Source organism: Carcharodon carcharias, chromosome 3 (genome assembly GCF_017639515.1).
Source record: "Carcharodon carcharias isolate sCarCar2 chromosome 3, sCarCar2.pri, whole genome shotgun sequence".
Classification (NCBI taxonomy): Eukaryota; Metazoa; Chordata; class Chondrichthyes; order Lamniformes; family Lamnidae; genus Carcharodon; species Carcharodon carcharias.
This window is the reverse complement of record NC_054469.1, coordinates 12,378,421-12,405,386: the sequence shown is the minus strand read 5'-3', so window position 1 is coordinate 12,405,386 and position 26,966 is coordinate 12,378,421. Positions and strand designations below refer to the sequence as shown.

General features: G+C 45.6%; 1 protein-coding gene across 1 annotated transcript in view; it reads right to left on the bottom strand.

Moving 5' to 3' along the window:
• LOC121276250 (myosin-7B-like) overlaps positions 1 to 26,762 on the bottom strand; it is a 212,810-nt gene extending 186,048 nt beyond the window's left edge. Inside the window, exons 1-9 of the mRNA XM_041184454.1 lie at positions 26,663 to 26,762; positions 23,612 to 23,719; positions 18,585 to 18,724; positions 17,068 to 17,224; positions 11,261 to 11,288; positions 8,851 to 8,947; positions 3,700 to 3,792; positions 2,762 to 2,825; positions 1,332 to 1,430 (exon numbers count right to left, since the gene is read on the bottom strand). Of these exons, the coding sequence (XP_041040388.1) occupies positions 1,332 to 1,430; positions 2,762 to 2,825; positions 3,700 to 3,792; positions 8,851 to 8,947; positions 11,261 to 11,288; positions 17,068 to 17,224; positions 18,585 to 18,724; positions 23,612 to 23,719; positions 26,663 to 26,762 (886 nt within the window). The remainder of the gene's footprint in view (positions 1 to 1,331; positions 1,431 to 2,761; positions 2,826 to 3,699; positions 3,793 to 8,850; positions 8,948 to 11,260; positions 11,289 to 17,067; positions 17,225 to 18,584; positions 18,725 to 23,611; positions 23,720 to 26,662) is intronic.
• Positions 26,763 to 26,966: the final 204 nt, after the last annotated feature.

Below are 26,966 nucleotides of genomic sequence, written 5' to 3'. Positions count from 1 at the left end.
GAATGGTGGTAGTGCCACACAACACGATGGAGGGTATCCTCAATGTGAAGGCGGGACTTTGTCCCCATAATGGCTGTGCGGTGGTCACTCCTACGAATACTGTCGTGGACAGATGCACCTGTGGCAGGCAGGTTGGTGAGGATGAGGCCAAGTATGTTTTTCATTCTTGTTGATTCCCTCACCACTTGCCGCAGACCCAGTCTAGCAGCCAAGTCCTTTAGGACTCGATCAGTAATGGTGCTACCGAGACTTTCTTGGTGAAGGACATTGAATTCCCCCCACCCAGAGTACATTCTGTGCCCTTGCCACCCTCAGTGCTTCCTCCAAGTGGTGTTCAACATGGAGGAGCACTGATTCATCAGCTGGGGGAGGGCAGTACATGATAATCAGCAGGAGGTTTCCTTGCCCATGTTTGACCTGACGCTATGAGACATCATGGGGTCCAGAGTCGATGTTGAGGACTCCCAGAGTAACTCCCTCCTGTCTGTATATCACTGTGCTGCCACCTCTGCTGGGTCTGTTCTGCCGGTGGGACAGGACATACCCAGGGATGGTGATGGTGATGTCTGGGACATTATCTGTAAGGTATGGTTCCGTGAGTATGACTATGTCAGGCTGTTGCTCTCCCAATTTTTGCATAAGCCTCCTGAGGTTAGTAAGGAGAGCTTTGCAGGGGCGATGGGGCTGAGATTGCTGTTGTCGATGCTGGGTGGTCCGTCCAGTATCGTTCCTTTTTCATGACTTTATAGTGTTTTGATGCAACTGAGTGGCCATTTAAGAGCCAACCACATTTCTGTGGGCTCTGGAGTCACACATAGGCCAGATTTCCTGCTCATCATCAGACTTTTAATTCCAGTTCTTTATTGGATTCACATTCTACCATCTGCCGCAATGGGATTCAAACCCAGATCCCCAGAGCATTACCCTGGGTCTCTGGATTACTAGCCCAGTGATAATACCACTAACGCCATCGCCCCTCCCCCTACATGTGGGTAATGCAATCAGACAAAAATTGACAATGAGCTGAAGAAGAAGGAGATAGGCTTGGGCAGAGAGAGGTTTTAAGGAGCATCTTAAAGGAGAAGCAAGATTTAGAGAGTTAGGGTGTAGAAGACACAAACTCCAATGGTTGAGTGAAGGAAGTGGGAGATGCACATGAGGCCAGAGTTTGAGGGAACGCAGAGTCCTCGATGGAGGAGGTTACAGAGATAGTGAGCAGGCGAGGCCATGGAGGGATATGAACACGAGATTGACGGACAATTATATTTAACTAAAAATGTGTGGTTACAAAATCATAACTATATTGATCCCTCACTCATGATGTTGTTTACCTTGAAGTTCCTTTTTCCTCCCAGACAGGATCTGATAGTAAATGTGGTAACTGCGTTCCCCCGGCTGCTGGAATACAACACGGGATTTTTCCAGCAAGTCTGAGGACATGAAGAAATAACGATTAACTTCTTGGCTGAAAGGTACCACTATTCTCCAGAACATGCAACTGAGTCAGATCCCTCTCAGTTAATGCTGTCTCCCTCTCACTCTCTCTCGCTCTCCTCACTCCCTCAGTTAATACTAACACTCTCTCTCTCCTCACTCCCTCAGTTAATGCTAACACTCTCCTCACTCCCTCAGTTAATGCTGACACGCTCCTCACTCCCTCAGTTAATACTAACACTCTCTCTCCTCACTCCCCAGGTTAATGCTGACACGCTCCTCACTCCCTCAGTTAATACTAACACTCTCTCTCCTCACTCCCTCAGTTAATGCTGACACTCTCCTCACTCTCTCAGTTAATGCTGACCCTCCTCACTCCCTCAGTTAATGCTGACTCTCTCTCTCCTCACTCCCTCAGTTAATGATGACACTCTCCTCACTCCCTCAGTTAATGCTGACACTCTCCTCACTCCCCCAGTTAATGCTGACACTCTCCTCACTCCCTCAGTTAATGCTGACTCTCTCTCTCCTCACTCCCTCAGTTAATGATGACACTCTCCTCACTCCCTCAGTTAATGCTGACACTCTCCTCACTCCCTCAGTTAATACTAACACTCTCCTCACTCCCTCAGTTAATACTAACACTCTCTCTCCTCACTCTCTCAGTTAATGCTGACACTCTCCTCACTCCCTTAGTTAATGCTGACACTCTCCTCACTCCCTCAGTTAATGCTGACACTCTCCTCACTCCCTCAGTTAATGCTGACACTCTCCTCACTCCCTCAGTTAATGCTGACACTCTCCTCACTCTCTCAGTTAATGCTGACACTCTCTCTCCTCACTCCCTCAGTTAATGCTGACACTCTCTCTCCTCACTCCCTCAGTTAATGCTAACACTCTGTCTCTCCTCACTCCCTCAGCTAATGCTGACACTTTCTGTCTCCCTGACCCCACTTCAGCCCTCATCACCTGTTTAATGCTAAGATGAATTTTGTTCCCTGGATTTGCTGACCCACCCTTTACATTCCTTCTCCAAAATGTTCTCGCACTCCTTGCCTTTGGAGAATTCACACAACTTATCTGCCATTTCCCTGAAACAGTTCCAGCCCAACCACCCCTTCAATGATTTTCCTGACGTTAGGCAGTCAGCCCATTTCTTCCTGAGTCTGGCACGTCCTTCTGCTTGTTAGAATTCCCTTTCATCACCCTCTTACCCTTCCTCATACTTAGAAATCGATATGGTTTCCACATTGGATGCAGTTTGCTTTTGGTTTGACCCATCAAGCCAATCCCCACCTACCAGGAATGGCTCATTCCAGGTACGTACATGTGTTGATATCAGCCGAGGAAAGCTTGCCTGTGTGACCAAAGTGGATCCTTATGTATTTGCCCTGAAACCAATGTAGGTTTTTGACAGTAAGTATCGCTGTTCGAAACTAAAAGCACATCAGAGTAACATAGTGTGGACCAAGTTAATGGAGCTGGGTTCGCAATTCTGTCTTTCTACCTTTGCTTCCACACAGCCCAAACTGATGAGATAAAAGTCTTCACAGGAAGGAGGAGGCCATTCAGCCCCTTGAGCCTGATCCAGCGTTCAGTCAGATCATGGCTGATCTCAACTCCATCCACCTCTGCTGGTTCTGTAACTTTAATACGCTAGCTGAGCACGAGCCTATGTGTTGAAGGGTGGCTGAGTTGTTACTGTTCATGATAATGTTGATCTGCAGACACTTCTTGGGTGGAAACATTACAATATACTCAGCAGCAACTACACGCGTGCTTTCAACTCCAATTCTATCTCTACACTGTCTGCTGAGGTAGCCCGCGCTACTCCCCTATTGGTTACTACAGATCATGTGATCTCCCCTAACAAGCATTATTCTTAAAGATACATTACACACTAAATAAAACCATAATTACTACACGATCCATCCTAGTTTTGAAATTGACCCCCAGGGGATGAACCTTTACCAAAAAGCTCAATCCCGAACAGAGTGTCACAGAAAGAGGATCCTGGAACTGATCTGGTTCAGGGTAGCTTTCTCAATAACTACGAATGATCTTACTTCCCACTGGTGTTTGATTGCCAAAGCTAATCTTTGGGTTTAATCAGCAGGAAATCCTCCAATCAGCTGTCTTAGCCTCAGCCGGAGATCAAGGTTTGTGTGTTTGGCAGGGATTGGTGGAGGAGAAATTAAAATCACGGGCAGCAATAGAAACTGTGGCGAGCTCTGGGCTAGGGCAGGGAAACATCAAACCACTCACAAATCTGGAAGAGTTGTCATTTCGAACAGTCTTTGCATTTCCAAAGGCTTCCATGGCTGGGTTAGCCTCAATGATCTGATCCTCGAGGGACGCCTGTGTGATTTAGAAATGGGACATAAGAAGAAGATCTATCTTCCTTGCTGTCTAAGCACCACAGGGCCACCTACCAGCCCAGATTTGCACCAAACGTTTTACCCCTCGGCCGCGATGGCAGGTTTTCACGCCGTATCGTCCCAAACCAACCACGTTATTTATACGTTCCCGGCAGACAAGCCGTTTCCATGGCGGACGGGCTCCCATTCGCCTGCCACATTTAAAGTACGGCCGCGATCAGTGCTTCCAGCCCAGGACTGCAGCAAAGAAGACACGGCCCCGAAAGGCAAGACGACTGCAGCCCTCGCGTGCCTTTTGGACGCTGTGGAGGCCCCACCGTGATGTCCTCTACACCCCCCCGCTCCAGCCACAGGAGGGGCAGCTACATCACCACTCCGGTGTGGTAGGAGGTGGCAGTGGTGGTCAGTGCCAATGCTGCACAGAAGCGGTCGGCCATCCAATGCAGATAGAGGGTGAATGATCTCATCCGTGCTGCCAGGGTATGGAAACCATCTCATCTCTCTAAACTCACACAATCACAAGCCCATCACACATTCACTGGCATCTCACTCACTGCCAGCTCAAGGGACCACTCACTCTCAAATACATACCCTCAAATCTCTATCTGGTCTCATCTGCTCTGCCCTTGGGATGGGCAATAAATGCTGGCCCAGCCAGTGAAGACCACATCCCGTGAAATAATAATAAAAAAAATGTGTGTTGGTATGGTAGTGGGTATGGTTGTGGGTATGGTTGTGGGTGTGGTAGTGGGTATGGTTGTGGGTATGGTTGTGGGTATGGTTGTGGGTACGGTTGTGGGTATGGTTGTGGGTATGGTTGTGGGTATGGTTGTGGGTATGGTTGTGGGCATGGTAATGGGTACGGTTGTGGGTATGGTTGTGGGTATGGTAATGGGTATGGTTGTGGGTATGGTTGTGGGTATGGTAATGAGTACGGTTGTAGGTACGGTTGTGGGTATGGTTGTGGGTATGGTTGTGGGTACGGTTGTGGGTACGGTTGTGGGTACGGTTGTGGGTATGGTTGTGGGAATGGTTGTTGGTATGGTTGTGGGTGTGGTAATGGGTATGGTTGTGGGTATGGTTGTGTGAATGGTTGTGGGTATGGTTGTGTGAATGGTTGTGGTTATAGTTGTTGGTATGGTTGTGGGTATGGTTGTGGGTGTGGTAATGGGAATGGTTGTGGGTATGGTAGTGTGTATGGTTGTGTGTGTGGTTGTGGGTATGGTTGTGGGTACGGTAGTGGGTATGGTTGTGTGTATGGTTGTGTGTGTGGTTGTGGGTATGGTTGTGGGTACGGTAGTGGGTATGGTTGAGTGTATGGTTGTGGGGATGGTTGTGGGTGTGGAAATGGGGATGGTTGTGGGTATGGTAGTGGGTATGGTTGTGGGTATGGTTGTGGGTATGGTTGTGGGTATGGTAGTGGGTATGGTTGTGGGTATGGTAGTGGGTGTGGTTGTGGGTATGATTGTGGGTATGATCGTGGGTGTGGTAGTGTGTATGGTTGTGGGTATGATCGTGGGTGTGGTAGTGCGTATGGTTGTGGTCATGGTTGTGGGTGTGGTAGTGGGTACGGTTGTTGGTATGGTAGTGGGTATGGTTGTTGGTATGGTAATGGGTATCGTAGTGGGTATGGTTGTGGGTATGGTTGTGGGTATGATTGTGGGTATGGTTGTGGGTATGATTGTGGGTATGGTTGTGGGTATGGTTGTGGGTATGATTGTGGGTATGGTAGTGGGTATGGTTGTGGGTATGGTAATGGGTATGGTAGTGGGTATGGTTGTGGGTGTGGTAATGGGTATGGTTGTGGGTACGGTTGTGGGTATGGTTGTGTGTATGGTTGTGGGTATGATTGTGGGTATGATTGTGTGAATGGTTGTGGGTATGGTTGTGGGTATGGTTGTGGGTATGGTTGTGGGTATGGTTGTGGGTGTGGTTGTGGGTATGGTTGTGGGTATGGTTGTGGGTGTGGTAATGGGGATGGTTGTGGGTATGGTAGTGGGTATGGTTGTGTGAATGGTTGTGGGTATGGTTGTGGGTATGGTTGTGGGTATGGTTGTGGGTGTGGTAATGGGGATGGTTGTGGGTATGGTTGTGGGTGTGGTTGTGGGTATGGTTGTGTGAATGGTTGTGGGTATGGTTGTGGGTATGTTTGTGGGTACGGTTGTGGGTATGGTTGTGGGTATGGTTGTGGGTATGGTTGTGGGTGTGGTTGTGGGTGTGGTTGTGGGTATTGTTGTGTGAATGGTTGTGGGTATGGTTGTGGGTGTGGTTGTGGGTATGGTTGTGTGAGAGGTTGTGGGTATGGTTGTGGATATGGTTGTGGGTACGGTTGTGGGTATGGTTGTGGGTGTGGTTGTGGGTATGGTTGTGGGTACGGTTGTGGGTATGGTTGTGGGTATGGTTGTGGGTATGGTTGTGGGTGTGGTAGTGGGTATGGTTGTGGGTATGGTTGTGGGTATGGTTGTGGGTATGGTTGTGGGTATGGTTGTGGGTGTGGTAGTGGGTATGGTTGTGTGAATGGTTGTGGGTATGGTTGTGGGTATGGTTGTGGGTATGGTTGTGGGTATGGTTGTGGGTATGGTTGTGGGTATGATTGTGGGTATGGTTGTGGGTATGGTTGTGGGTACGGTAATGGATATGGTTGTGGGTATGGTTGTGGGTATGGTTGTGGGTATGGTAATGGGTACGGTTGTGGGTATGGTTGTGGGTATGGTAATGGGTACGGTTTTGGGTATGGTTGTGGGTATGGTAATGGGCATAGTTGTGGGTGTGGTAGTGCATATGGTTGTGGGTACGGTTGTGGGTATGGTTGTGGGTATGGTTGTGGGTATGGTAGTGCATATGGTTGTGGGTACGGTTGTGGGTATGGTTGTGGGTATGGTAGTGCATATGGTTGTGGGTACGGTTGTGGGTATGGTTGTGTGAATGGTTGTTGGTATGGTTGTGGGTGTGGTAATGGGTATGGTTGTGGGTATGGTAGTGGGTATGGTTGTGTGAATGGTTGTGGGTATGGTTGTGGGTATGGTTGTGGGTATGGTTGTGGGTATGATTGTGGGTATGGTTGTGGGTGTGGTAATGGGGATGGTTGTGGGTATGGTAGTGGGTATGGTTGTGGGTATGGTAATGGGTATGGTAGTGGGTATGGTTGTGGGTATGGTTATGGGTATGGTTGTGGGTGTGGTGGATCAGGTAGAGACCTGCCTGTAAGTCCCCCTGAAAGTGAGGTGGTGCTGTCTGTGAAGCCTGGCGTTGATGACCGCGAGTGCTGACTGAAGCAAGGTCGACAAACAAACCTTGAAGTCCCAAATGAAGTGCAGTGCGCCAAGTGCATGTCACTTATGTGCTGCTGTGAAAGACGTTGGTGTGTTTTCCCGCTGATGTGGATGGGCGATCCAGCGGGGGGTTGGGGGAGGGGGAACGATGATTCCAGCAGCTGATGTATTACAATGAGGTTCCTGATGTCCGATGGCAGAAGCAGGCCGAGCGGACGATCGCACACTAGCTTCATGCCGTTGTGAAACCAATCGTGCCATATTCTCCGCTCACGCCACCGAACACGCCCAGCGCCGGCGGGCACAGAACATCCCAGCCATAGAATACTTACAGCACAGAAAGAGGCCATTCATCCCGTCCGGTCTGTGTTGGCTCTCTGCACGATCAACTCATCTGGAGCCACTTCCCTGCCCGTTTCCCATTGCCCTGCAAATCTTTTCTCTCCAGAGAATCATCCAGAGAATTAACAGAGTGGCTTGCTTGGCCATATCAGAGGGCAGTTAAAAGTCAGCCACATGAAACCATTGTCGATTGTTGTAAAAGCCTATCTGGGTAAATAATGTCCTTTAGGGAAGGAAATCTGCTGTCCTTATCTGGTCTGGCCTACATGTGAGTCCAGACCCACAGCAATGTGGTTGACTCTTAAATGCCCTCTGAACAAGGGCACTTAGGGATGGGCAATAAATGCTGGCCTAGCCAGCGACACCCACACCCCATGAATGAATTAAAAAAATTGGAGTACTTACCACTTTTTCCCCATGTGTCTGTTAAATAGAGAAAAAAGACAATTATTCCCAATTCAGCACAAATGGATCAATTGTTAATCCCACAGTTTCCTAATTGTTTCAGTGAGATGCGCAGTTAATGTTAGATAAACACAATTCATTTAAGGCAAATTGCACATTAATCTCTGCAGCCAGAGTATTACAATCCTCCTTTAGGGATAAGAAGGTGAGAGGAATTTCCCAGCAGGATGTTGGGCCCTCCCCCTAACGGGTTTGGAAACTGCGTCGATACTGAGGCTGGCTTTCACTCAGCACAGTGAACCACGAGGCTCCCAGCCCTTGTGGGTCACAGCGTCGAGCAGAGGGGAGGCTGGGTTAGAAAGGTAACAATGAGATTCAGACAGAGCTATCACAGGCCCCAAGAGCCCATGTTCAGTCCTACGTGGCAGTAAAACAGCCTGCGATTGGCTGTGCCGCGCACGATTTGGCCATCAATCAGCGAATAGACTGTCGCTCTCCTCGACAGGAATGTACCTCTCTCCCTGCTCCACACCAGCCTCCTCCCACTCTACTTCATCTAATCCTATCAGTTTATCTTTCTGTTCTTTCCTCCCAGAACGAGTGCATCCAGCTTTCCCTATGATAATCACCTCAGCCATTTCTTCTCGTGGCGAGTTCCACATTCTCACCGCCTAAGTGAAGAAGTTCCTCCTGGATTCCTTATCAGTTTTATGAATGACAATCTTATATTTGTGGCCCTGGTCTTGGTTGCCCTCACAAGTAGAAACATCTCTCTACATCCACCCAATCAAACACTCATAACCTTTAAGATATCAGGTCACCCCCTCAGCTATCCCTGTTCTAGGTAAAAGAGCCCCAGCTCTTTCTGAAAAGTATAACTTATCAGTTCTGGTCTCATTCTTGTAAATCTACTTGGTGCCTCCTCTGGATGTTCCAAGTCCTGTTTATAATGTGGTGATTCGAACTGTCCACTTTAGGGTGTAATTCGGATCATGTACAGGAATATACCAGTTTCTTACCGTCTTCTTGACTGATGTCTCTCCTTGAGCTGCAATAATGGCAAAATATTGGATCACTCTCTTAGTGTTCACTGTTTTCCCAGCACCGGACTCACCCCTGTGAAATAATAATTAGATTAAAAAACACTGACCCAGAGAGACTCTTCCTCACAGAGAGAGAAATCCCCACACAGAGTCCCTTCCCCGCAGAGAGACCCTTCCCCACAGAGAGTCCTTTCCCAACAGAGAGTCCCTTCCCCGCAGAGAGACCCTTCCCCACAGAGAGTCCCTTCCCCACAGAGAGACCCTTCCCCACAGAGAGTCCTTTCCCTTCAGAGAGACCCTTCCCCGCAGAGAGACCCTTCCCCACAGAGAGTCCCTTCCCTTCAGAGAGACCCTTCCCCACAGAGAGGCCCAAATATATTTTTTTTATCTGTTCAATGGATGTGTGGTGTCACTGGCCAGGCCAGCATTTATTTATCCATCTCTATGGGCATTTAAGAGTCTGGACTCACATGTAAGTTTCCTTCCCTAAACTACATTAGTGAGCCAGATGGGTTTTTACAACAATGGTTTCATGGTCATCACCAGACTTTTAATAAATTGAATTCAAATTCTAACATCTACTGTGGTGGGATTTGAGCCCAGGTCCCCAGAAGATTACCCTGGGTCACTAGATTACTAGTCCAGCAACAATGCCTCTAGGCCATCACCTCCCCTGCTGTGCTCCTGTCCCCATTCCTTTAGTGTCACTGGGTCAAAATCCTGGAACTCCCTCCCCAACAGCACTGTGGGTGTACCTACACCACACGGACTGCAACAGTTCAAGAAGGCAGCTCACCATATCAAGGGCAATTAGGGTTGGGCAATAAATTCTGGTTTAGCCAGCGATGCCCACAACCCATGAATAAATGAATAAATACAAAATTCACTACAGAGGATCCATACCCCTCAGAGATCTCCTCAAATAAAGTGCAGATTCCTTCAGTGCCCAAACCGATGGTGGGTTTGAATTCATGGGGGAATGTTATTATATTATATCCCTCCGCTAAAATGTAACTGATCCTATTGCTACCCAGCCCCAATAACCATCTCAAAACATCCAGCCCCTCTGATAGTTAAAAAGACAGATTGAATGATGTGTGATTTGTAACAAACAGTAGGAAATAGGATGAATTTAGAAGAGAGAATCAGGTCTCATCAACTGTGGTATCTCACTCTGATCCGATGTGGTATCTCACTCTGATCTGATGTGGTATCTCACTCTGATCCGATGTGGTATCTCATTCTGATCTGATGTGGTATCTCACTCTGATCCAATGTGGTATCTCACTCTGATCCCATGTGGTATCTCACTCTGATCCCATGTGGTATCTCACTCTGATCCCATTTGGTATCTCACTCTGATCCCATGTGGTATCTCACTCTGATCCAATGTGGTATCTCACTCTGATCCCATGTGGTATCTCACTCTGATCCAATGTGGTATCTCACTCTGATCCATTGTGGTATCTCACTCTGATCCGATGTGGTATCTCATTCTGATCTGATGTGGTATCTCACTCTGATCTGATGTGGTATCTCACTCTGATCTGATGTGGTATCTCACTCTGATCCAATGTGGTATCTCACTCTGATCTGATGTGGTATCTCACTCTGATCTGATGTGGTATCTCATTCTGATCCAATGTGGTATCTCACTCTAATCCAACATGGTATCTCACTCTGATCCCATGTGGTATCTCACTCTGATCCCATGTGGTATCTCACTCTAATACAATGTGGTATCTCACTCTGACCCAATGTGGTATCTCACTCTGATCCAATGTGGTATCTCACTCTGATCCGATGTGGTATCTCATTCTGTTCCAATGTGGTATCTCACTCTGATCCAATGTGGTATCTCACTCTGATCTGATGTGGTATCTCACTCTGATCCAATGTGGTATCTCACTCTGATCCCATGTGGTATCTCACTCTGATCTGATGTGGTATCTCACTCTGATCCAATGTGGTATCTCACTCTGATCCGATGTGGTATCTCGCTCTGTTCCAATGTGGTACCTCACTCTGATCCAATGTGGTAACTCACTCTGATCCCATGTGGTATCTCACTCTGATCCCATGTGGTATCTCACTCTGATCTGATGTGGTATCTCACTCTAATACAATGTGGTATCTCACTCTGACCCAATGTGGTATCTCACTCTGATCCAATGTGGTATCTCACTCTGATCCAATGTGGTATCTCACTCTGACCCAATGTGATATCTCACTCTGATCCAATGTGGTATCTCACTCTGATCCAATGTGGTATCTCACTCTGACCCGATGTGGTAGCTCAATCTGCTCCCACAGCCTATTCTGACTGGATGATTTCATCTGTACCAAGGATAATCTATCACTGAAACAGATTCTCCGGATTACTTACGTGATCAACATGGACTGGTTCTCACGATCTAGAATCAAGAAGAACATTGGTTTAGACAACTTTGAATTACACCACAGATAAGCATCCCAAAATTATGGCTCCTAGATGTACCGGAAGGATGGGGCCAAACACTGAAGAGCTCAGTGAGACTGGGGACACAGGAGCCCCCAGGTGATTTTAATGGCAGAGTCTCATTACCATCTTGTAGTTCCATCTTCCTTGGGGACAGTCCCAATCATTGGGGAGTGTGGGGATCAGGGCAGGGGGAGAGGCCAGTGATTGGGGCCTGAGGGGGGTAGGGGGGAGGGGCTGGTCAGGTAGATTGGCGATTAGGATGGAGGGGTAGGTCAGGGCTGGGGGTAGGTGAGGAAGCTTCTGTAATGGGATGTGGGAATATCCCCCTGCTCCCCCTGACCCTCGAGGAGTGTCTCCCTAAGGCCTCTGGGAAACATATGTAGCATGGGTTAATGTCAAAATAGCCTCGCTATGGGAGCTTGATTTAAATATGTTAATCCTACTCATCACTGTGGGAGATAAACAGAAAATGCTGGAAACGCTGAGCAGGTCTGACAGCATCTGTGGAGAGAAAAACAGAGTTAACGTTTCGAGTCCGTATGACTCTTCTTTAGTAGATTCACACGGACTCAAGACATTAACTCTGTTTTTTTCTCTCTCCACAGATTGCAATTCTGTTTGTGGGGGAGGCGGTGCGGGGAGAGGGGGATTGGTGGAATTCTCATTCTCAGTTCACTCCCTGTGACATTAAGAAGTAACTGAGTGCCCCTGGACACAACGAAGACTGTGAGCACTGGCATCATCCCAGCTTCTGTGCTGAAGACCCGAACACCAGCCGCTCCTTCGCCAATCTACCAGACCGAAACAAGCCAGTGGACCCATCTGGTCTGTGCTGGTGTTTTATGTTGCTCACGGGACTCTCCGCATCCACCTTCATCTCAATCTATCAGCATATCCTTCTATTCCTTTCTCCATCATGTACTTTTCTAACTTCCCCTAAATGTATCAATGCTTTGCTTACCTCAACTACTCCTCGTGGTGGTGGGTTCCACATTCAAACCTCTCTGAAAGTAAGGGGGTTTCTCCTGAAATCCTTACTGGATTTATTCGTGACTATCTTCAATCCATAGCCTTGAATTTTGGGCACCCCCGCAAGGGGAAACAGCTTTTCTACGTCTACCCTATCAAACTCTTTCATCATCTTAAAAACTTCGATCTGACCACCCCTCAGCCTCCTCTTTTCTAGAGTAAAGAGTCCCAGCCTGGCCCGATCAGTATAACCTTTTCCATTTGGCATCATCGTTATAACCCCACTGGAGCTTAGAAGAATGGGAGGCGATGTTATTGAAACCTACAAGATTCTGAAGGGGTTTGATAGGGTGGACGCTGAGAAATGGTTTCCCCATATAGATTGATAGATTGAGATGAAGATGGATATGGAGAGTCCCATGTGTAACATAAAACACCAGCAGAAACCAGATGGGAAACAGCTTTTCTACGTCTACCCTATCAAACTCTTTCATCATCTACACCACATGGACTGCAGCGGTTCAAGAAGGCAGCTCACCATCACCTTCTCAAGGGCAACTAGGGATGGGCAATAAATGCTGGCCTAGCCAGCGAAGCCCACATCCTATCAATGAATAAAATATACATACATTCATATCTCTTCATGACATGTACATAATACTCCAGAGGTGGTCTCACCAATGCCCTGTACAACTGAAACATAACCTCCCTACTTTTGTAACCAATTTCTCTCACAATAAATGATAACATTCTATTGGCTTTCATATTTACCTGCTGCACCTGCATACTAGCCTTTTGTGATTCATGCACTAGGACACCCAGATCCCTCTGAATCTCAGAGCTCTGCAATCTCTCACCATTTGGATAATAAGCTTCTTTTTAACCTTCCTGCCGAAATTAACAATTTCACATTTTTCCACATTATATCCCATTTGCCAGATCTTTGCCCATTCACTTAGCCTATCTATGTCAATTTGTACTCCTTACGTCCTCTTCACAATTTACTTTCTTACCTATCTTTGTGTCATCAGCAAACTTAGTAACCATTCCTTTGTTCTCTTCTTCTAAGTCATTTATATAAATTGTCAAAAATTGAGGCCCCAGCACTGATGTCTGTGGCACACCACTCATCACATCCTGTCAACCAGAAAAACACCCATTTATGCCAACTCTCTGTTTCCTGTTAGCCAGCCAATCTTCTCTCCATGCCAAAATATTACCCCCTACACCATGAGCTTTGATTTTCTGCAGTAAACTTTGATGTGGCACTTTATCAAATGCCATGTGGAAACCTAAGTGCAGTACATCCACCAGTTCCCCTTTATCCATGGCATATGTGACTCCTTCAAATAACTGCAATAGATTGGTTAAACATGATTTCCCTTTCACAAAACCATGTTGACTCTGCCTGATTGCCTTGAATTGTTCTAAGTGCCCTGCTGTAATATCTTTAATAATAACTTCTAACATTTTCCCTATGACAGATGTTAGGCTAATTGGCCTGTAGTTTCCTGCTTTCTGTCTCCCTCCATTTTTGAATAAAGGAATTATGTTTGCTATTTTCCAATCTAATGGAACCTTCCCCAAATTAGGGAATTTTGGAAAATTAAAACCAATGCATCAACTAACTCACTAGCCATTTCTTTCAAGACCTTAGGGTGATGTCCATCCAGACCTGGGGATTTGTCAGTCTGCAGCCCCAACTATTTTCTCAATACCATTTCCCTGGTGATTGTAATTTTCCCAAGTTCCTCCCTCTCTTCCATTTCCTGATTTACAGCTATTTCCAGGATGTTACTTGTGTCCTCTATAGTGAAGACCGAAGCAAAATACTCGTTTAATTCATCGGTCATCTCCCTACTTTCCATTATCAATTCCGCAGATGCATTTTCTATAGGATCAACGCTCAATTTGTTGACTGTTTTCTTAGTTAAATATTGATAGAAACTCTTACTATCCATCTTTATATTACTAGCTAACTTCCATACTCTAATTGTTCCGTCCTTATTAATCTTTTTGTCATTCTTTGCTATTCTTTATATTCTTTCCTATCTTCTAACCTGCCAACTGTCTTTGTGTAATTATATGTCTTTTCTTTATGTTTGATACTGTCTTTGATACCATTTTAGTTTTCCACAGATGGTGGAATTTTTCTCTCATTGTACTGTATCTATTCCACATATTCTGAAATATCCCTTTAAATGCATAACCCATGGAACTTCCCAAGGAATTCACATATCAAGACAAATGTTATCTGTGGAATTCACACCCGTCATTGTTCAAAGCTAACTCAAAACACCAAGCAACGGACTCTATCTCCAGGCTTGCAATTCAACAAAAGCAAGCTGATAGCTGACGAGGCCAGCTATCCACAAGTTAAGTCTGAAAGCCCATCATCTCTCGCCTATTCTATATCAATGGCCTTTTAGCTTTAAGTCGGTCTGGGTGGACAATGGCCATTGACTATATGACTGAAACTGGCTTCTGATACTGAGATCCTTTATTATCCCAAGGCCCAGAAGAGTCCTGTGCAGAGTGCAGAAGAACACTGATAAGACAACAGCTGCAGAGAAAGGCTGTGCCACCTTTGCCTTTTAAGAGCCAACAGTCATCAGCTAGTACGAGAACCAAATTCTGAAACTAGCTGCAAGTCATCAAGCAGGCAAAGTACTTAGCCTGTTCTAGATTCAAAGTTAACCTGAGAACAAAGCACCTAGATATTCAACAACAACCTTGCAACCAGCAGTGAGCCCTTTGCTTTACAAGACCCTCACTTCAACTTTAAATCACTAAATTAATTCAAGAAACCATAGGCCTGTCACGTGGGAGACCACAAATCATAAATCAGAGACTACCTTCCCCGCCCTGGGACTCCTTCAACTTACCTGGGCCTCCAGTGCCCAGACTTAGACACCGATGTCCTCTTGCACTTCCTCTTCTGTCCACTGCAGTTCTGTCGCTGGAGGGACAGGAGAGCTGCTGGACAGTCGGATTGACTGGCAGCTCCCTAAGGCAGGGCTCCCACCCAAGTGAGGGGTGGAAGTCCTGCCTGCAGCCATCTAACACTCGCTGGAGTGGGTAGCAAAACCACGCCATCCAAAAAATTCAGGCCTTTAAGTATTGCCAACTGGTGCAGATATTTGTGGAGCCTCCTCCTCCTGTTAGATATTTAATTGTCCACCGCCATTCATGGCTGGATGTGGCTGGACTGCAGAGCTTAGACCTGATCCATTGGTTGTGGAATCGCTCAGCCCTGTCTATTACTTGCTGTTTGGCATGCAAGTAGTCCTGTGTTATAGCTTCACCAGGTTGACACCTCATTTTTAGGTATGCCTGGTGCTGCTCCTGCACTCTTCATTGAACCAGGGTTGATCCCCTGTCTTGATGGTAATGGTAGAGTAGGGGATATGCTGGGCCATGAGGCTACTGGTTGCGGTTGAGTACAATTCTGCTGCTGCTAATGACTCACAGTGCCTCATGGCTCCCCAGTCTTGAGATGCTAGGTCTCACATTATCATAGAATCCCAGTATCTTTACAGTGCAGGAGGAGGCCATTCAGCCCATCAAGTCTGCACCAGCTCTCTGAAAGAGCATTTCCACCTAGTCCCACTCCCCTGCTTTATCCCTGTATACTTGCACATTCTCTCTTTTCAGATAGCAATCCAATTCCCTTTTGAATACCTCGATTGAACCTGCCTCTGCCACTCTTTTTCCAGACTCCAAACATCCTCTAGGTAAAAAAAAGTTTATTGTTAGTTTATGGGTGTTGCTGGCTAGGCCAGCATTCATTGCTCATCCCTATTTACCCTTCTTCAGAGGGCATTTAAGAGTCAGCCACATTGCTATGGGTCAGAAGTGACATGTAGACCAGGACCTTCCCTAGATATTAGTGAAGTGAACCAGATGGGGTTTTTTTTACCCTCCTGACAATTGTCCTACAGTCATTGTTATACTTTTAATTCCAGATTTTTTTATTGAATTCACATTCCACCATCTGCTGTGGTGGGATTTGAACTTGGGTCCCCAGAGAATTACCCTGGGTCTCTAGAATACTAGTCAGTGACAATACCACTATTCCACCACCTTCCCCCTCACACTGCATTTACTCCTTTTGCCAATTATTTTTGAATCCGTGCCCTCTAGTTCTTGGTGTACTATTAAGTGGGAACAGTTTCTCACTATTTACTCAGTAAAATACCCCTCAGGGTCTTGAATACCTTTGTCAAGTCTCCTCTCAGACTTTCTTTCTCCAAGGAGAACAGTCCCAACCTCTCCAACATATCCTCATAGCTATAGTTCTTGTGAATCTCCTCTGTATTCTCTCCAATGCCTTCACATCCTTCCTCAAGTATGGTGCCCAGAATTGGACGCAGTACTCCAGATGAGGCCTAACTAGCGTCTTGTACAAGTTCAACATGACTTCCTTACTCTTGTACTCAATGTCCCTATTAATAAAGCCTAAGGTACTATATACAACCCCCCCATCGCGCCCCCCCACACCCCCCCCCCACCCCGCCTAACCCCGTTAACCTTTCACTTCACTTGTTGGCAGCCCACAGCAAGATGCCACAGCTGTATGGTGAGGGTCAGGCTTTCATTGACGTGGAAAGGGTAATGATCAGAGAACGGTTTTTGGGGCAACACCAGTGCTGATGGAGTCTGCCCGTACACTGACTGATTACGACAGTCAAATGACAAAATATGCTTGTTACACTGGGGTTGGGACTTCACTCTCAATGGTAACTGTGTCACTCTGTACTTACTGCCCAACATTTCAAAATAGGCGCTGTCCGCAATGGAGTATATATGTGGGGGAGCGTCTCCTTTACGTTTTCGTTTATAGGCCATCACCACTGTTGGCGTGTACACAGGAAGCCACTTGTAAGGGTTCAGTGCCACACAAAATAGTCCCGAGTAAGTCTGGAAAGAAACAGACATCCCTGTTAATCTGGTTATCTCGCCAGTCTCTTCAAGTTTACAGTCACTGGCCAACATCCCAGGGGAGAGAAGTTGCTTTCTCGGCTATCTCTTCATAGTCAAACAATTGCCAAAATAACATCAATAACTGTGTGCTCGTTCGTATTCAGGTAGGTGAGCTGCATTCTGGAAAGCGTTTCCTTGCTGAAGTTTCGGCCCATCACTTTATTTTCTCATCTCCAGCCCTCCGGGAAGAGGCGCTTGTGAAGGAACCTTTTTTTTTAAATTTAATTTGCAGTTTTTGTAGCAAAACCCTTACTAAAACAGAAACTGAACTGAAAAGGGAGGCAGAAAAGGAAACAGAAAAAGGTAATCCATAGAAAGGAAACTGACCTCCCCCACCCCAGAAACTTCTAAAGAAACAAAAATGAACAGGGGTTTATAAACCAAAACTTCTGCACACACTTAACCGGGTTGAAAGATATAAAAGGACACAGATCAGTCCAAGCTGGTCAGTAGTAGTTGATGAGTCCAGTGGTGCAGAATGGGCAATTTGAAGAAGACAGGGTCAAAATCCAGAAGCTGAGAATAAGTTGCTGCAGTTGTTTCTGTTACTAGGAGGTAACAGTTGGTGGATGGACATCATCCAGACTGAGTTCAGGAGGTTCTGCAGGCTGATAACATTTGTGGTGAAAAATGTTCCTGTGGAATTTGGGTTGGTTGTGTATTGCTGCCAGCTGGGGATCAGGCTCCTGGAAGGAGGAGCTGAAATTCCTCATGAGGAAGACAGAGTTTGAAGGAATTTAGGACTGAGTGCGACCACTACAATCGGCGGTGGGTGGGGGTGGGGGAGGGGCTGCGAATCTAATTTGTAAGATCCGTCTTAGTTGCACCTACCATTTACTGTGCAATTCACAGCTTATAATCAACCACACTTTGACTGGTAACTCAGGTTTAACTTACATGGATTCTGGATGTTAGAGTATAGGTTATCTGAGATAGCATTTAGTGTTTGTTTCAAAAACAGAATTACCTGGAAAAACTCAGCAGGTCTGGCAGCATCGGCGGAGAAGAAAAGAGTTGACATTTCGAGTCCTCATGACCCTTCAACAGAACTTTAGTAACAAGCTCTGCAAGTGAGGCACCTTCATTTCATTTTAGCTGGAAGGTATCACACCCAAATTCAATGTTAATTAGAATTTTCTCTATCCATAGTCCTTCAGCATTATTACTTCCTCATCTACAGTCCTTGGTTTTGATGACCTGTCTATTGACAGTCTGGAGGCCTACATGCCTGTAACAGAGTTAGTGAATGTCTCAGAAATGTGATGGTTGCAGCGCTCACTTTCCTTCTGGTACTCACATAGATCAGCCAGTTTGAGTATCTTTGCTTGAGGTTGTGGAGCACAGAGGCCTCGTTCAGATGGGTGAGCATGGCTATATCTTCGACCAACTCAAATTTAGGTGGGTTCATCTCCTGAGCCTCCGCTTCCTTAATAGTTACTCTCTAAGAAGGAGATTGGAATCAAAGAACATTGGAGAACAAATTAAATTCACACTTAACAGTTTCTGCCTGTATCTCAATCAAGTAGTCAGTGTTTGAGTGTAGGCCCAGACCATGAGCATCAGTTGGTCGTACAAACATGAGGCACCACTGCCAATCTCAGTCCTGTCTTTATCTGACTGTACACAAGTAACTGGAGCGGGATGAGGAGCAGAGATGCTAACTGATTTATCTACTCGCTACCCAAGAGGTATGGGAACTCACTGTACACCAACAACCGTCCCGCATACCCCATTTCCCAAACGATCAACCACATCAGCTGAAGGGAGCGGGATTGAACCCAAACCCTTTGGAACTTTCACGTCAGTATGGCTAAGTTTCACATGCTTCAAGCATCAGGGAAGCTCATAGATATTTTTTGTCTAGTGCACTACATGGGATGAAAACACCTGAAAAAGACAGACTCTTCCAACCATTTCAACTTTGGCCATCTTGGGTGGTTGACATTCAAACCAGACATAACACAAGGGAGTTCCTCTTTCCAAAATAGGAAATCTATGAATGGAATACACAGGTCAGTACAATGCCAATGTATCAACATATGTCATCACACATTTAGTCAATAATGCAATTGCCTGACAGGTAATACCACTTAGTAAGTATCTATTTGTAATGAGTCCCTTGAGTGATGTACAGATTTAGAGTGACTTCCATACAAACATTATTCCATATAACACTTGCATATAATAGACATATTTACAATACCACAATAAAGCCATGAAGGACAGAGCAGCTAGGAACTGGGAGGTGGAAAATGTCATCATTAAACCAATTATGTCTACATTCTACATCATTTTATACCCGGCAGCCTTAATAGACTCAGATCCTCAGAATGCAAGGTCTAACAAGATATCGGATTACTAGTAACTGCTAAGTAACCTTCTAAATCCCCGGCCCCATTACCAAACTTCTACAAAAGATTTATGACATCCACAGATTCTCACTGAAAGTAAATTGAGTAGGAGGCAGCGGGACACATATTTCGCCTGTGGTAAAAATGTGTCAGGAAAGAAAATGAGGTGGGTTTAGTTCTGGGCTTGGTGGGATAGGTGGGGCTAAATGTCCCAATTGTGCTAACATTCAACATCAAATTGTTTGGGCTGCATGCAAGATAGCGGCATTATACTGGGTGGTTCACGTGGGAACAGGCACAGCTACAGGCTTGGTGTCTCCGAGTTAGACCATTCAGTGATAAAATGAGACGCAGCCGTTCAGTGTAAATAGCACAGAGATCTGTAGCAGACTGTTTGTGTCTGACATGCTACATTGTGACTGGCACAGTAAGAGGTAACGTCCTAAATACAGGGTCCTGGAGAGAGCATGGTCCTCTGGGAGCACGCACCAAAAAACTGTAAATACTCTACATGATTTTCAGACATAAAGTTAGATCTGATTTCACTAAAACATCCACCCTTCACTTTAATCAGCGCCAATGATGTTTTATTTGCCAGTTCTCCCTCCTCTCCTGAAGGTATTGATTGTTTGCACATTGAAGAAGTTTGTGCAGACTCTTGTGCCTCTTCCCTCTCCCAAATGGCCACTGTCCAGGGGTGAGTCCTTCAGAGAGTGTAAGGCAAGTTTGATTAAGGTCAGTTCAATCCCACAGGCAGACCTCCAGCAGGAACCACTGGACAAGAATCAGGATCGGGGGTTGTGGCCAATTCTCCTCTCCCTAACCCCGGAGCGCTGAAGGGGATGGTCAGCTTTCTACCACTACCCTGGCTGAGACTCACTCAACACAGACCAAGCATCAAACCCAGGAACATCGCCAGGTTGGCAACAGCTTGGTTTATATAACATCTTTAACATTATAAAAAGCCCCAAGGAACTTCACAGGAGTTAATCAGAAAATAAATTGACACTAAGCCACATGATGAGATATTAGGGCAGGGGACTAATAGCCTAGTCATAAAGGTTATAAGAAGCATCTTAAAGGAGAGAGAGGTAGAGAGGAGAAGAGGTTTAACACATGAATTACAGAGTTTAGGATCAAGGCAGATGATTTAACACAAGGGAGTTACTCTTTCCAAATTAAGAAATCTATGAATGGAATACACAGGTCAGTACAATGCCAATGTATCGACATGTGTCGTCATATATTTAGTCAATAATGCAATTGTCTGACAGATACGACCACTAAGTAAGTATCTATTTGTAATGAGTCCCTTGTGTGACGTACCCAAGATGGCCAAAGTTGAAATGGTTGAAAGAGTCTGTCTTTTTCAGGTGTTTTCATCCCAGGCCACGCACCGGACAAAAAATGTCTATGAGCTTCCCTGACGCTTGGAGTAGTCTGAAACTTAGCCATACTGACGTGAAAGGCCCAGAGGGTCTGTGTTCAATCCCGTACTAATGTAAGTCAGTGAGCATGGGAGCAATGGGTGATCAGGACTTGCTGCCAGTAAGGATACAGGAGGCAGAGTTTTATTTGTTTCATTCATACATGAGATGTGATTGTTATACAAACATATGAATTAGGAGCAGGAGTAAGCCTCACAGCCCTTTGAGTCTGCTCCAGTATTCAATAAGATCATGGTGATCTGACTGCAGCCTCCCTCCTACCCCCATTAAGCTTTCACCCCCTTGTTTATCAAGGATCTATCTAGCTCCGACTTGAAAAATTTTCAAAGACCCTGCTTCCACTGCCTTTTGAGGGAGAGAGTTCCAAAGACTCACATCCTTCTGAGAGAAAAACATTTCTTCCCATCTCTGCCTTAAATGGGCGACCCCTTATTTTTAAACTGTGACCCCTAGATTCTCCCACAAGAGGAAACATCCTCTCCACATCCACCCTGTCAAGACCACTCAGGGTCTTAAAGGTTTCAATCAAGTCGCCTAAACTCTAGTGGATACAAGCCTAGCCTGTTCAGCCTTTCCTCATTAAACAACCCACGCATTCCTGGTATTAGTCTGGTAAACCTTCTTCGAACTGCTTCCAATGCATTTACATCTTTCCTTAAATAAGGAGGCCAATACTGTACACAATACTCCAGGTGTGGCCTCACCAGTGCCCTGGACAACTGAAGCATAACCTCCCTACTTTTATATTCAATTCCTCTCACAATTTCTAATTCCTTGCTGTACCTCCATTCATGATTCATGCACAAGGACACCGAGATCTCTCTGAATCTCAGAACTCTACAACCTCTCACCATTTAGATAATACTAGTTTCTTATTCTTCCTGCCAAAATGAAAGATTTCTCATTTGCTCACATTATACCCCATTTGCCAGGTCTTTGCCCACTCACTTAACCTATCTTTGTCACTTTATAACCTCCTTACATCCTCTTCACAGTTTACTTTCCTATCTATCTTTGTGTCAGCAGCAGGTTTAGCAACCGTTCCTTCGGTCCCTTCATCCAAGTGATTTATATAAATTGTAAACAGTTGAGGCCCCAGCACGGATCCCTGTGGCACACCACTTGTTACATCTTGCCAACCAGAAAAAGACCCATTTATGCCTACTCTCTGTTTCCTGTTAGCCAGCCAATCTTCTATCCATTCCAATATGTTACCCCCTACACCACGAGCTTTTATTTTCTGCAATAACCTTTGATGTGGCAGCTTATCAAGTGCCTTGAGGAAATCCAAGTACAGCACATATACCTTTATCCACAGCACGTGAGTCCTTCAAATAACACCAATTAATTGGTTAAATTTGATTTCCCTTTTACAAAACCATGTGGACTCTGCCTGATTACCTTGAATTTTTCCAAGTGCCGTGCCGTAACATCTTTAATAATAGCTTCTAACATTTTCCCTATGACCGATGTTAAGCTAACTGGCCTGTCGCTTCCTGCTTTCTGTCTCTCTGCCTATTTGAAGAAAGGGGTGACGTTTGCTATATTCCAGTCCAACGCAACTTTCCCCGAATAGGGGCAGAATATTGCGCTCGTCGGGCGGGCGCGCACCCAACCTGAATGAGCGCAAAATGACGTCAGGCAAGCATCCCGACGTCATGGCGCACTCACGCGATACTTCAGTCAGCGGGCACACACAGGGGTCGTCAGCGCACCCGCCAACAATTAACAGGCCTATTAAGGCCAGTCAAGGTCTAATTGAATGAAGTTTTTCACTGCTTGTCCAACCTTATGGTTGGCGGGCAGGCGAAAAGGCCAAGAGGGCTTTGGATTTTTTGCAAAACCCCTTCCATGCGCCGGATGAGGTTTCGATCAATGATGTTAAAAAAAAAAATTAATTTTCAAACTAATTTGTAAATGCCCCTGACCATGTGACAGATTCACATGAGGGGACATGTTATTAACGTTTTTAAAATTCTTTATTTTTTTATTTTCAGAAATGGTCAGCTCCGTTAGGCAGCTCTGTGCCTCAGGGAGTTTTTACGGCACGCACTCATCATGCATGCACAAAGTCCCACACTCGCCCTCCTTCCCCCGCTCCTACCCCCACACAGGCAGCGCTGAGCGCCTCAGCACATGATTGCCGCTAGCTGGGCCGTTGGTTGGCCAGCCAGCGTGAGATGGCGCTCATGGCCGGAGAGCAGGCGACGGTCCAACCCACGGCTGCTCCCTCTCGCTCCCCCCCCCCGCCCAACGACCAGAAAATCCTGGCCGGGAATTTTGGAAAATTAAAACAAGTGCATCAACTATCTCACCAGCCACTTCTTTCAAGGGTGAAGTCTATCCAGAACTGGGGATTTGTCAGCCCTCAGCCCCAACAATTTGCTTAATACCTGTAAGTTGCTAATGATTGAAACATATGCGCAATTAACATCTAACTGGAATGATGAATTGCTCAGGTAAACTTGGGAGGGAATATAACTAATTCTAAAAGCACAATTCAATAAAACATACAGGATAGTCACTTACTTCTCCAGCAGCTGTCTCTGCGATGATCTTCCCATTGCTTCGTTCCTTTATCTCTGCTGCAATGTAAACTTCCTTCTCATCAGGAACCCATATTTTTTTCTTGCCTTTTAAACAATGAGATGTTTATAAAATACGACAGCAGAAAGCACTTTGTTTGCCTCTGAACCTAAGGAGTTGGACAGAGTCAGTCAGCCCACTGAGTATCCACTTTACAAAATTTCTCAGAATGTGACACTAAATTGGGAAATGGAAAAATGTCACACTGAGGGTAAATTCAACTGCATCATCAGCTAACTGGCAAGTGATAGCTGTGGCTCATTGGGAAGCAAGCTTACCTCTGGTCCAGAAGGTTGTGGGTTCAAGCCCTATTCCAGGGATTGTGGCAGTTGATTCAAACTGATAGTCCCAGTGTGCTACTGAGGGCATGCTCTGGTATCAAAGGCACAGTCTTTCCAAATAGGACGTTAAATCTGGGCCTGAGGAGTATATCAAACATCTCCAGGCATGATTGAAGTAGGGCATGTGTCCTGGGAAATATTTATCCTTTGATCAATAACACTATTACAAACATGTTTAGATAATAAAACAGTTGTTTGTGGGATCACGTGTGTAAGACAACGGCCTTATTGCTCTACATTACAACAATGGCCGGAATTTTCCATCCCCGTTGGCATCAGGCATATTTGGCAGTGGGGGCAGGGGACAATATGGCGAGAAGACCAAAAATCGGTTTCACAACATTGTGAAACCAGCTTGTGACCCTCTGCTCCCACCGACAATGGTGGGTCACCTTTCCTGTTGTCGCATGTCGGGGATGTCACTTTAACACATCTGCACGTAATTATAAAACCTACTCCAATTGCAAACAAGGATCTTGAACCTAAACAAAGCCAATTACATAGGCTAAGGTTAGTTGGGTAAATAGACTAAAAGGTATTGAGATAAAGGAACAGTGGGAAACAAAGAAACATTTAAAGAAACATTTCAAATGTTCAACAGAATTACATTCAATTGAAAAACAAAACTCAGCAAGAAAGACCCATCCGGGGTTCACTCAGGAAGTTCAAGAAACTGTCACAAAAATATTCTATAAACTCATCTTCCAGGTCATTCTTGCCAATTTGATTGTCCCAGTCTATATGAAGATTAAAGTACTCCATAATTATTACATTCCCTTTTTTATAAGTTCCAATGATTTCTTGTGTAATGCTTTGTCCAATGGTCTAACTACTGTTAGGGGGCCTATAAACTATCCCTCCCCCCCACCTCACTGTGTTTTCTGACTCTTGCTATTTCTAATTTCTAAATTCTACTTCATGATCTTCTGAGCCAAGATCATTTCCCACTAATGTCCTTATGTCATCCTTTGTTATCAGTGCCACCCCTCCTCCTTCTCCATTTTGCCTGTCTTTCCAAAATATTTATTTCCCGACCTTGATCACCTTCTAACCATGTCTCCGTGATGTCAATTAGATCTGAATCATTTATCACTATTTGTGCCACTAGTTCATCTATCTTATTGCAGATGCTTCATGCATTCAGATAAACTTTTAATTTCTTTTTTTTTAACCTCTTTTCCCTGCAATGACCTTATTCATTGATGCAAAAGTTTTGTTAAACACTCTGTCCCTGCCTGACCCACTCTGCCTGTTTTTACCCACATGGCTATACTGCTCCGATGCCCTGACCTTTCCCTTCAGATTCCACCCCCCCACCCCCAATATCCTCTGTTAGCTTAAAGCCCCTATTCTATGATTGGCTAGGACACTGCTCCCAGCCCAGTTTAAGTGGAGCACAATCCCGATGGAATAGCTCACTCTTTCCTGAGTGCTGATGCCAGTGCCCCATGAATCGAAAACACTTCTCCCACACCGCTCTTTGACCCATGTGTTTAATTCTCTAATCTGCTTGACCCTGCACCAATTAGGGCAGGGCTCAGATAACAATCCTGAGAGTATTACCTTTGATCCTCTGCATTTTAATTTGGACCCCAAATCTTCAAATTCTCTTAGGGAAACGTCATTTCTGATCCTACTTATGTCGCCGGTTCCCACGTGGACCATGATGACTGGATCATCCCTCTCCAAGTTTCTCTCCAGCTGCGAGGAGATGTCCTTAACCCTGGCACTGGGCAGGCAACTCAGCCTTCGGAGCCCCCAGTCGTGGCTGCAGAGAACAGTATCTATCCCCTTAAAGGGAGCAGGTGGGAAAATGGAGCTGAGGGTCAGCCGTGCTCATATTGAACGGAGGAGCAGGCTCAATGGGCCATATTGCTACATAGTCTCCTCCTGCTCCTACTTCTTGTGTGTTCTTGTGGCTCCCCAATCTCCCAGGTAATTAAAAAAGCACAAGGCTTGAATGTATTCCTTTTGTTGGCCGAGAAGGGGTCTCTGTGTGTGAATGTATGTCACTTCGAGCAAGCATAAATGAGCCTTCTTATGAGCTCGACTGATTATCTTAAATTGATTTTTAGTGAGGCTAGTAGCGCACTCAGGATTATTCAGCAAGCGTTGTCCAATCCAAAATCACACCTAATAGAAGATGTTTTGTTTTGAGTTTTGCAAGCCTGGACTGAATGACTAGAGCCTCTACTCTATCTGTTATGACCAACCAATACATGATTTTTCATCAGCAACCATAATGAACAACAATTCCCCACTGTGCACCTGACAGGTGCGCACTAATGTGGCCCTGACCATTCTCTCTTTCCATTATTAAGGTTGAAAGTTTGATTCTGTTCCTCACTAGCCTGTTAACAAGCTCGTCAATGAGCTTAACAGCAAGTTAAAGCAGGTTCTGGCTCCTCACCTGGACCTCCCACTCTCCCTTCAAAATTTCCAGTGCATCCCGGAGACTTTGGTGACTGACACACCAACCAATGTGTGCCCGCACCCACCCTCGTTCCCATGGGCAACTGAAAACCTGGCTCTTAGTTTTCACTGGATGAGACGGGGGGTCTGACAAGTTTATCTTTACCAGCTCACTCCAGGCCTGGCTGTGGTCTAAGGAACAGTAATGTCTGCATTGCAACCAGATAAATATCCTACCGTCAAACGGAACATTCTGGATTGCCTTCAGCTGCACTGCGGTTTTCCTCAGGTATGGAGCTGCTTCACCAAAGATTGACAAGTTCTCCTTCTTATCCATAATCCAAAGACGGAGTGGGGGTGGGGGATGACTCTGTGGAAGGAGAAAAAGAAAACACAGTGGAGTCCCTTAAAACCTCGCTTCATACTGTTTGGGTAAAATACCTGTGGAACTTGAGAGTCAAGGTCTGAAATCCTGACAATTAACATCCATTGAGAACCATGCAAAATGTAAGATTTCAGTCTGTGTCTGGGGCTAATTTTA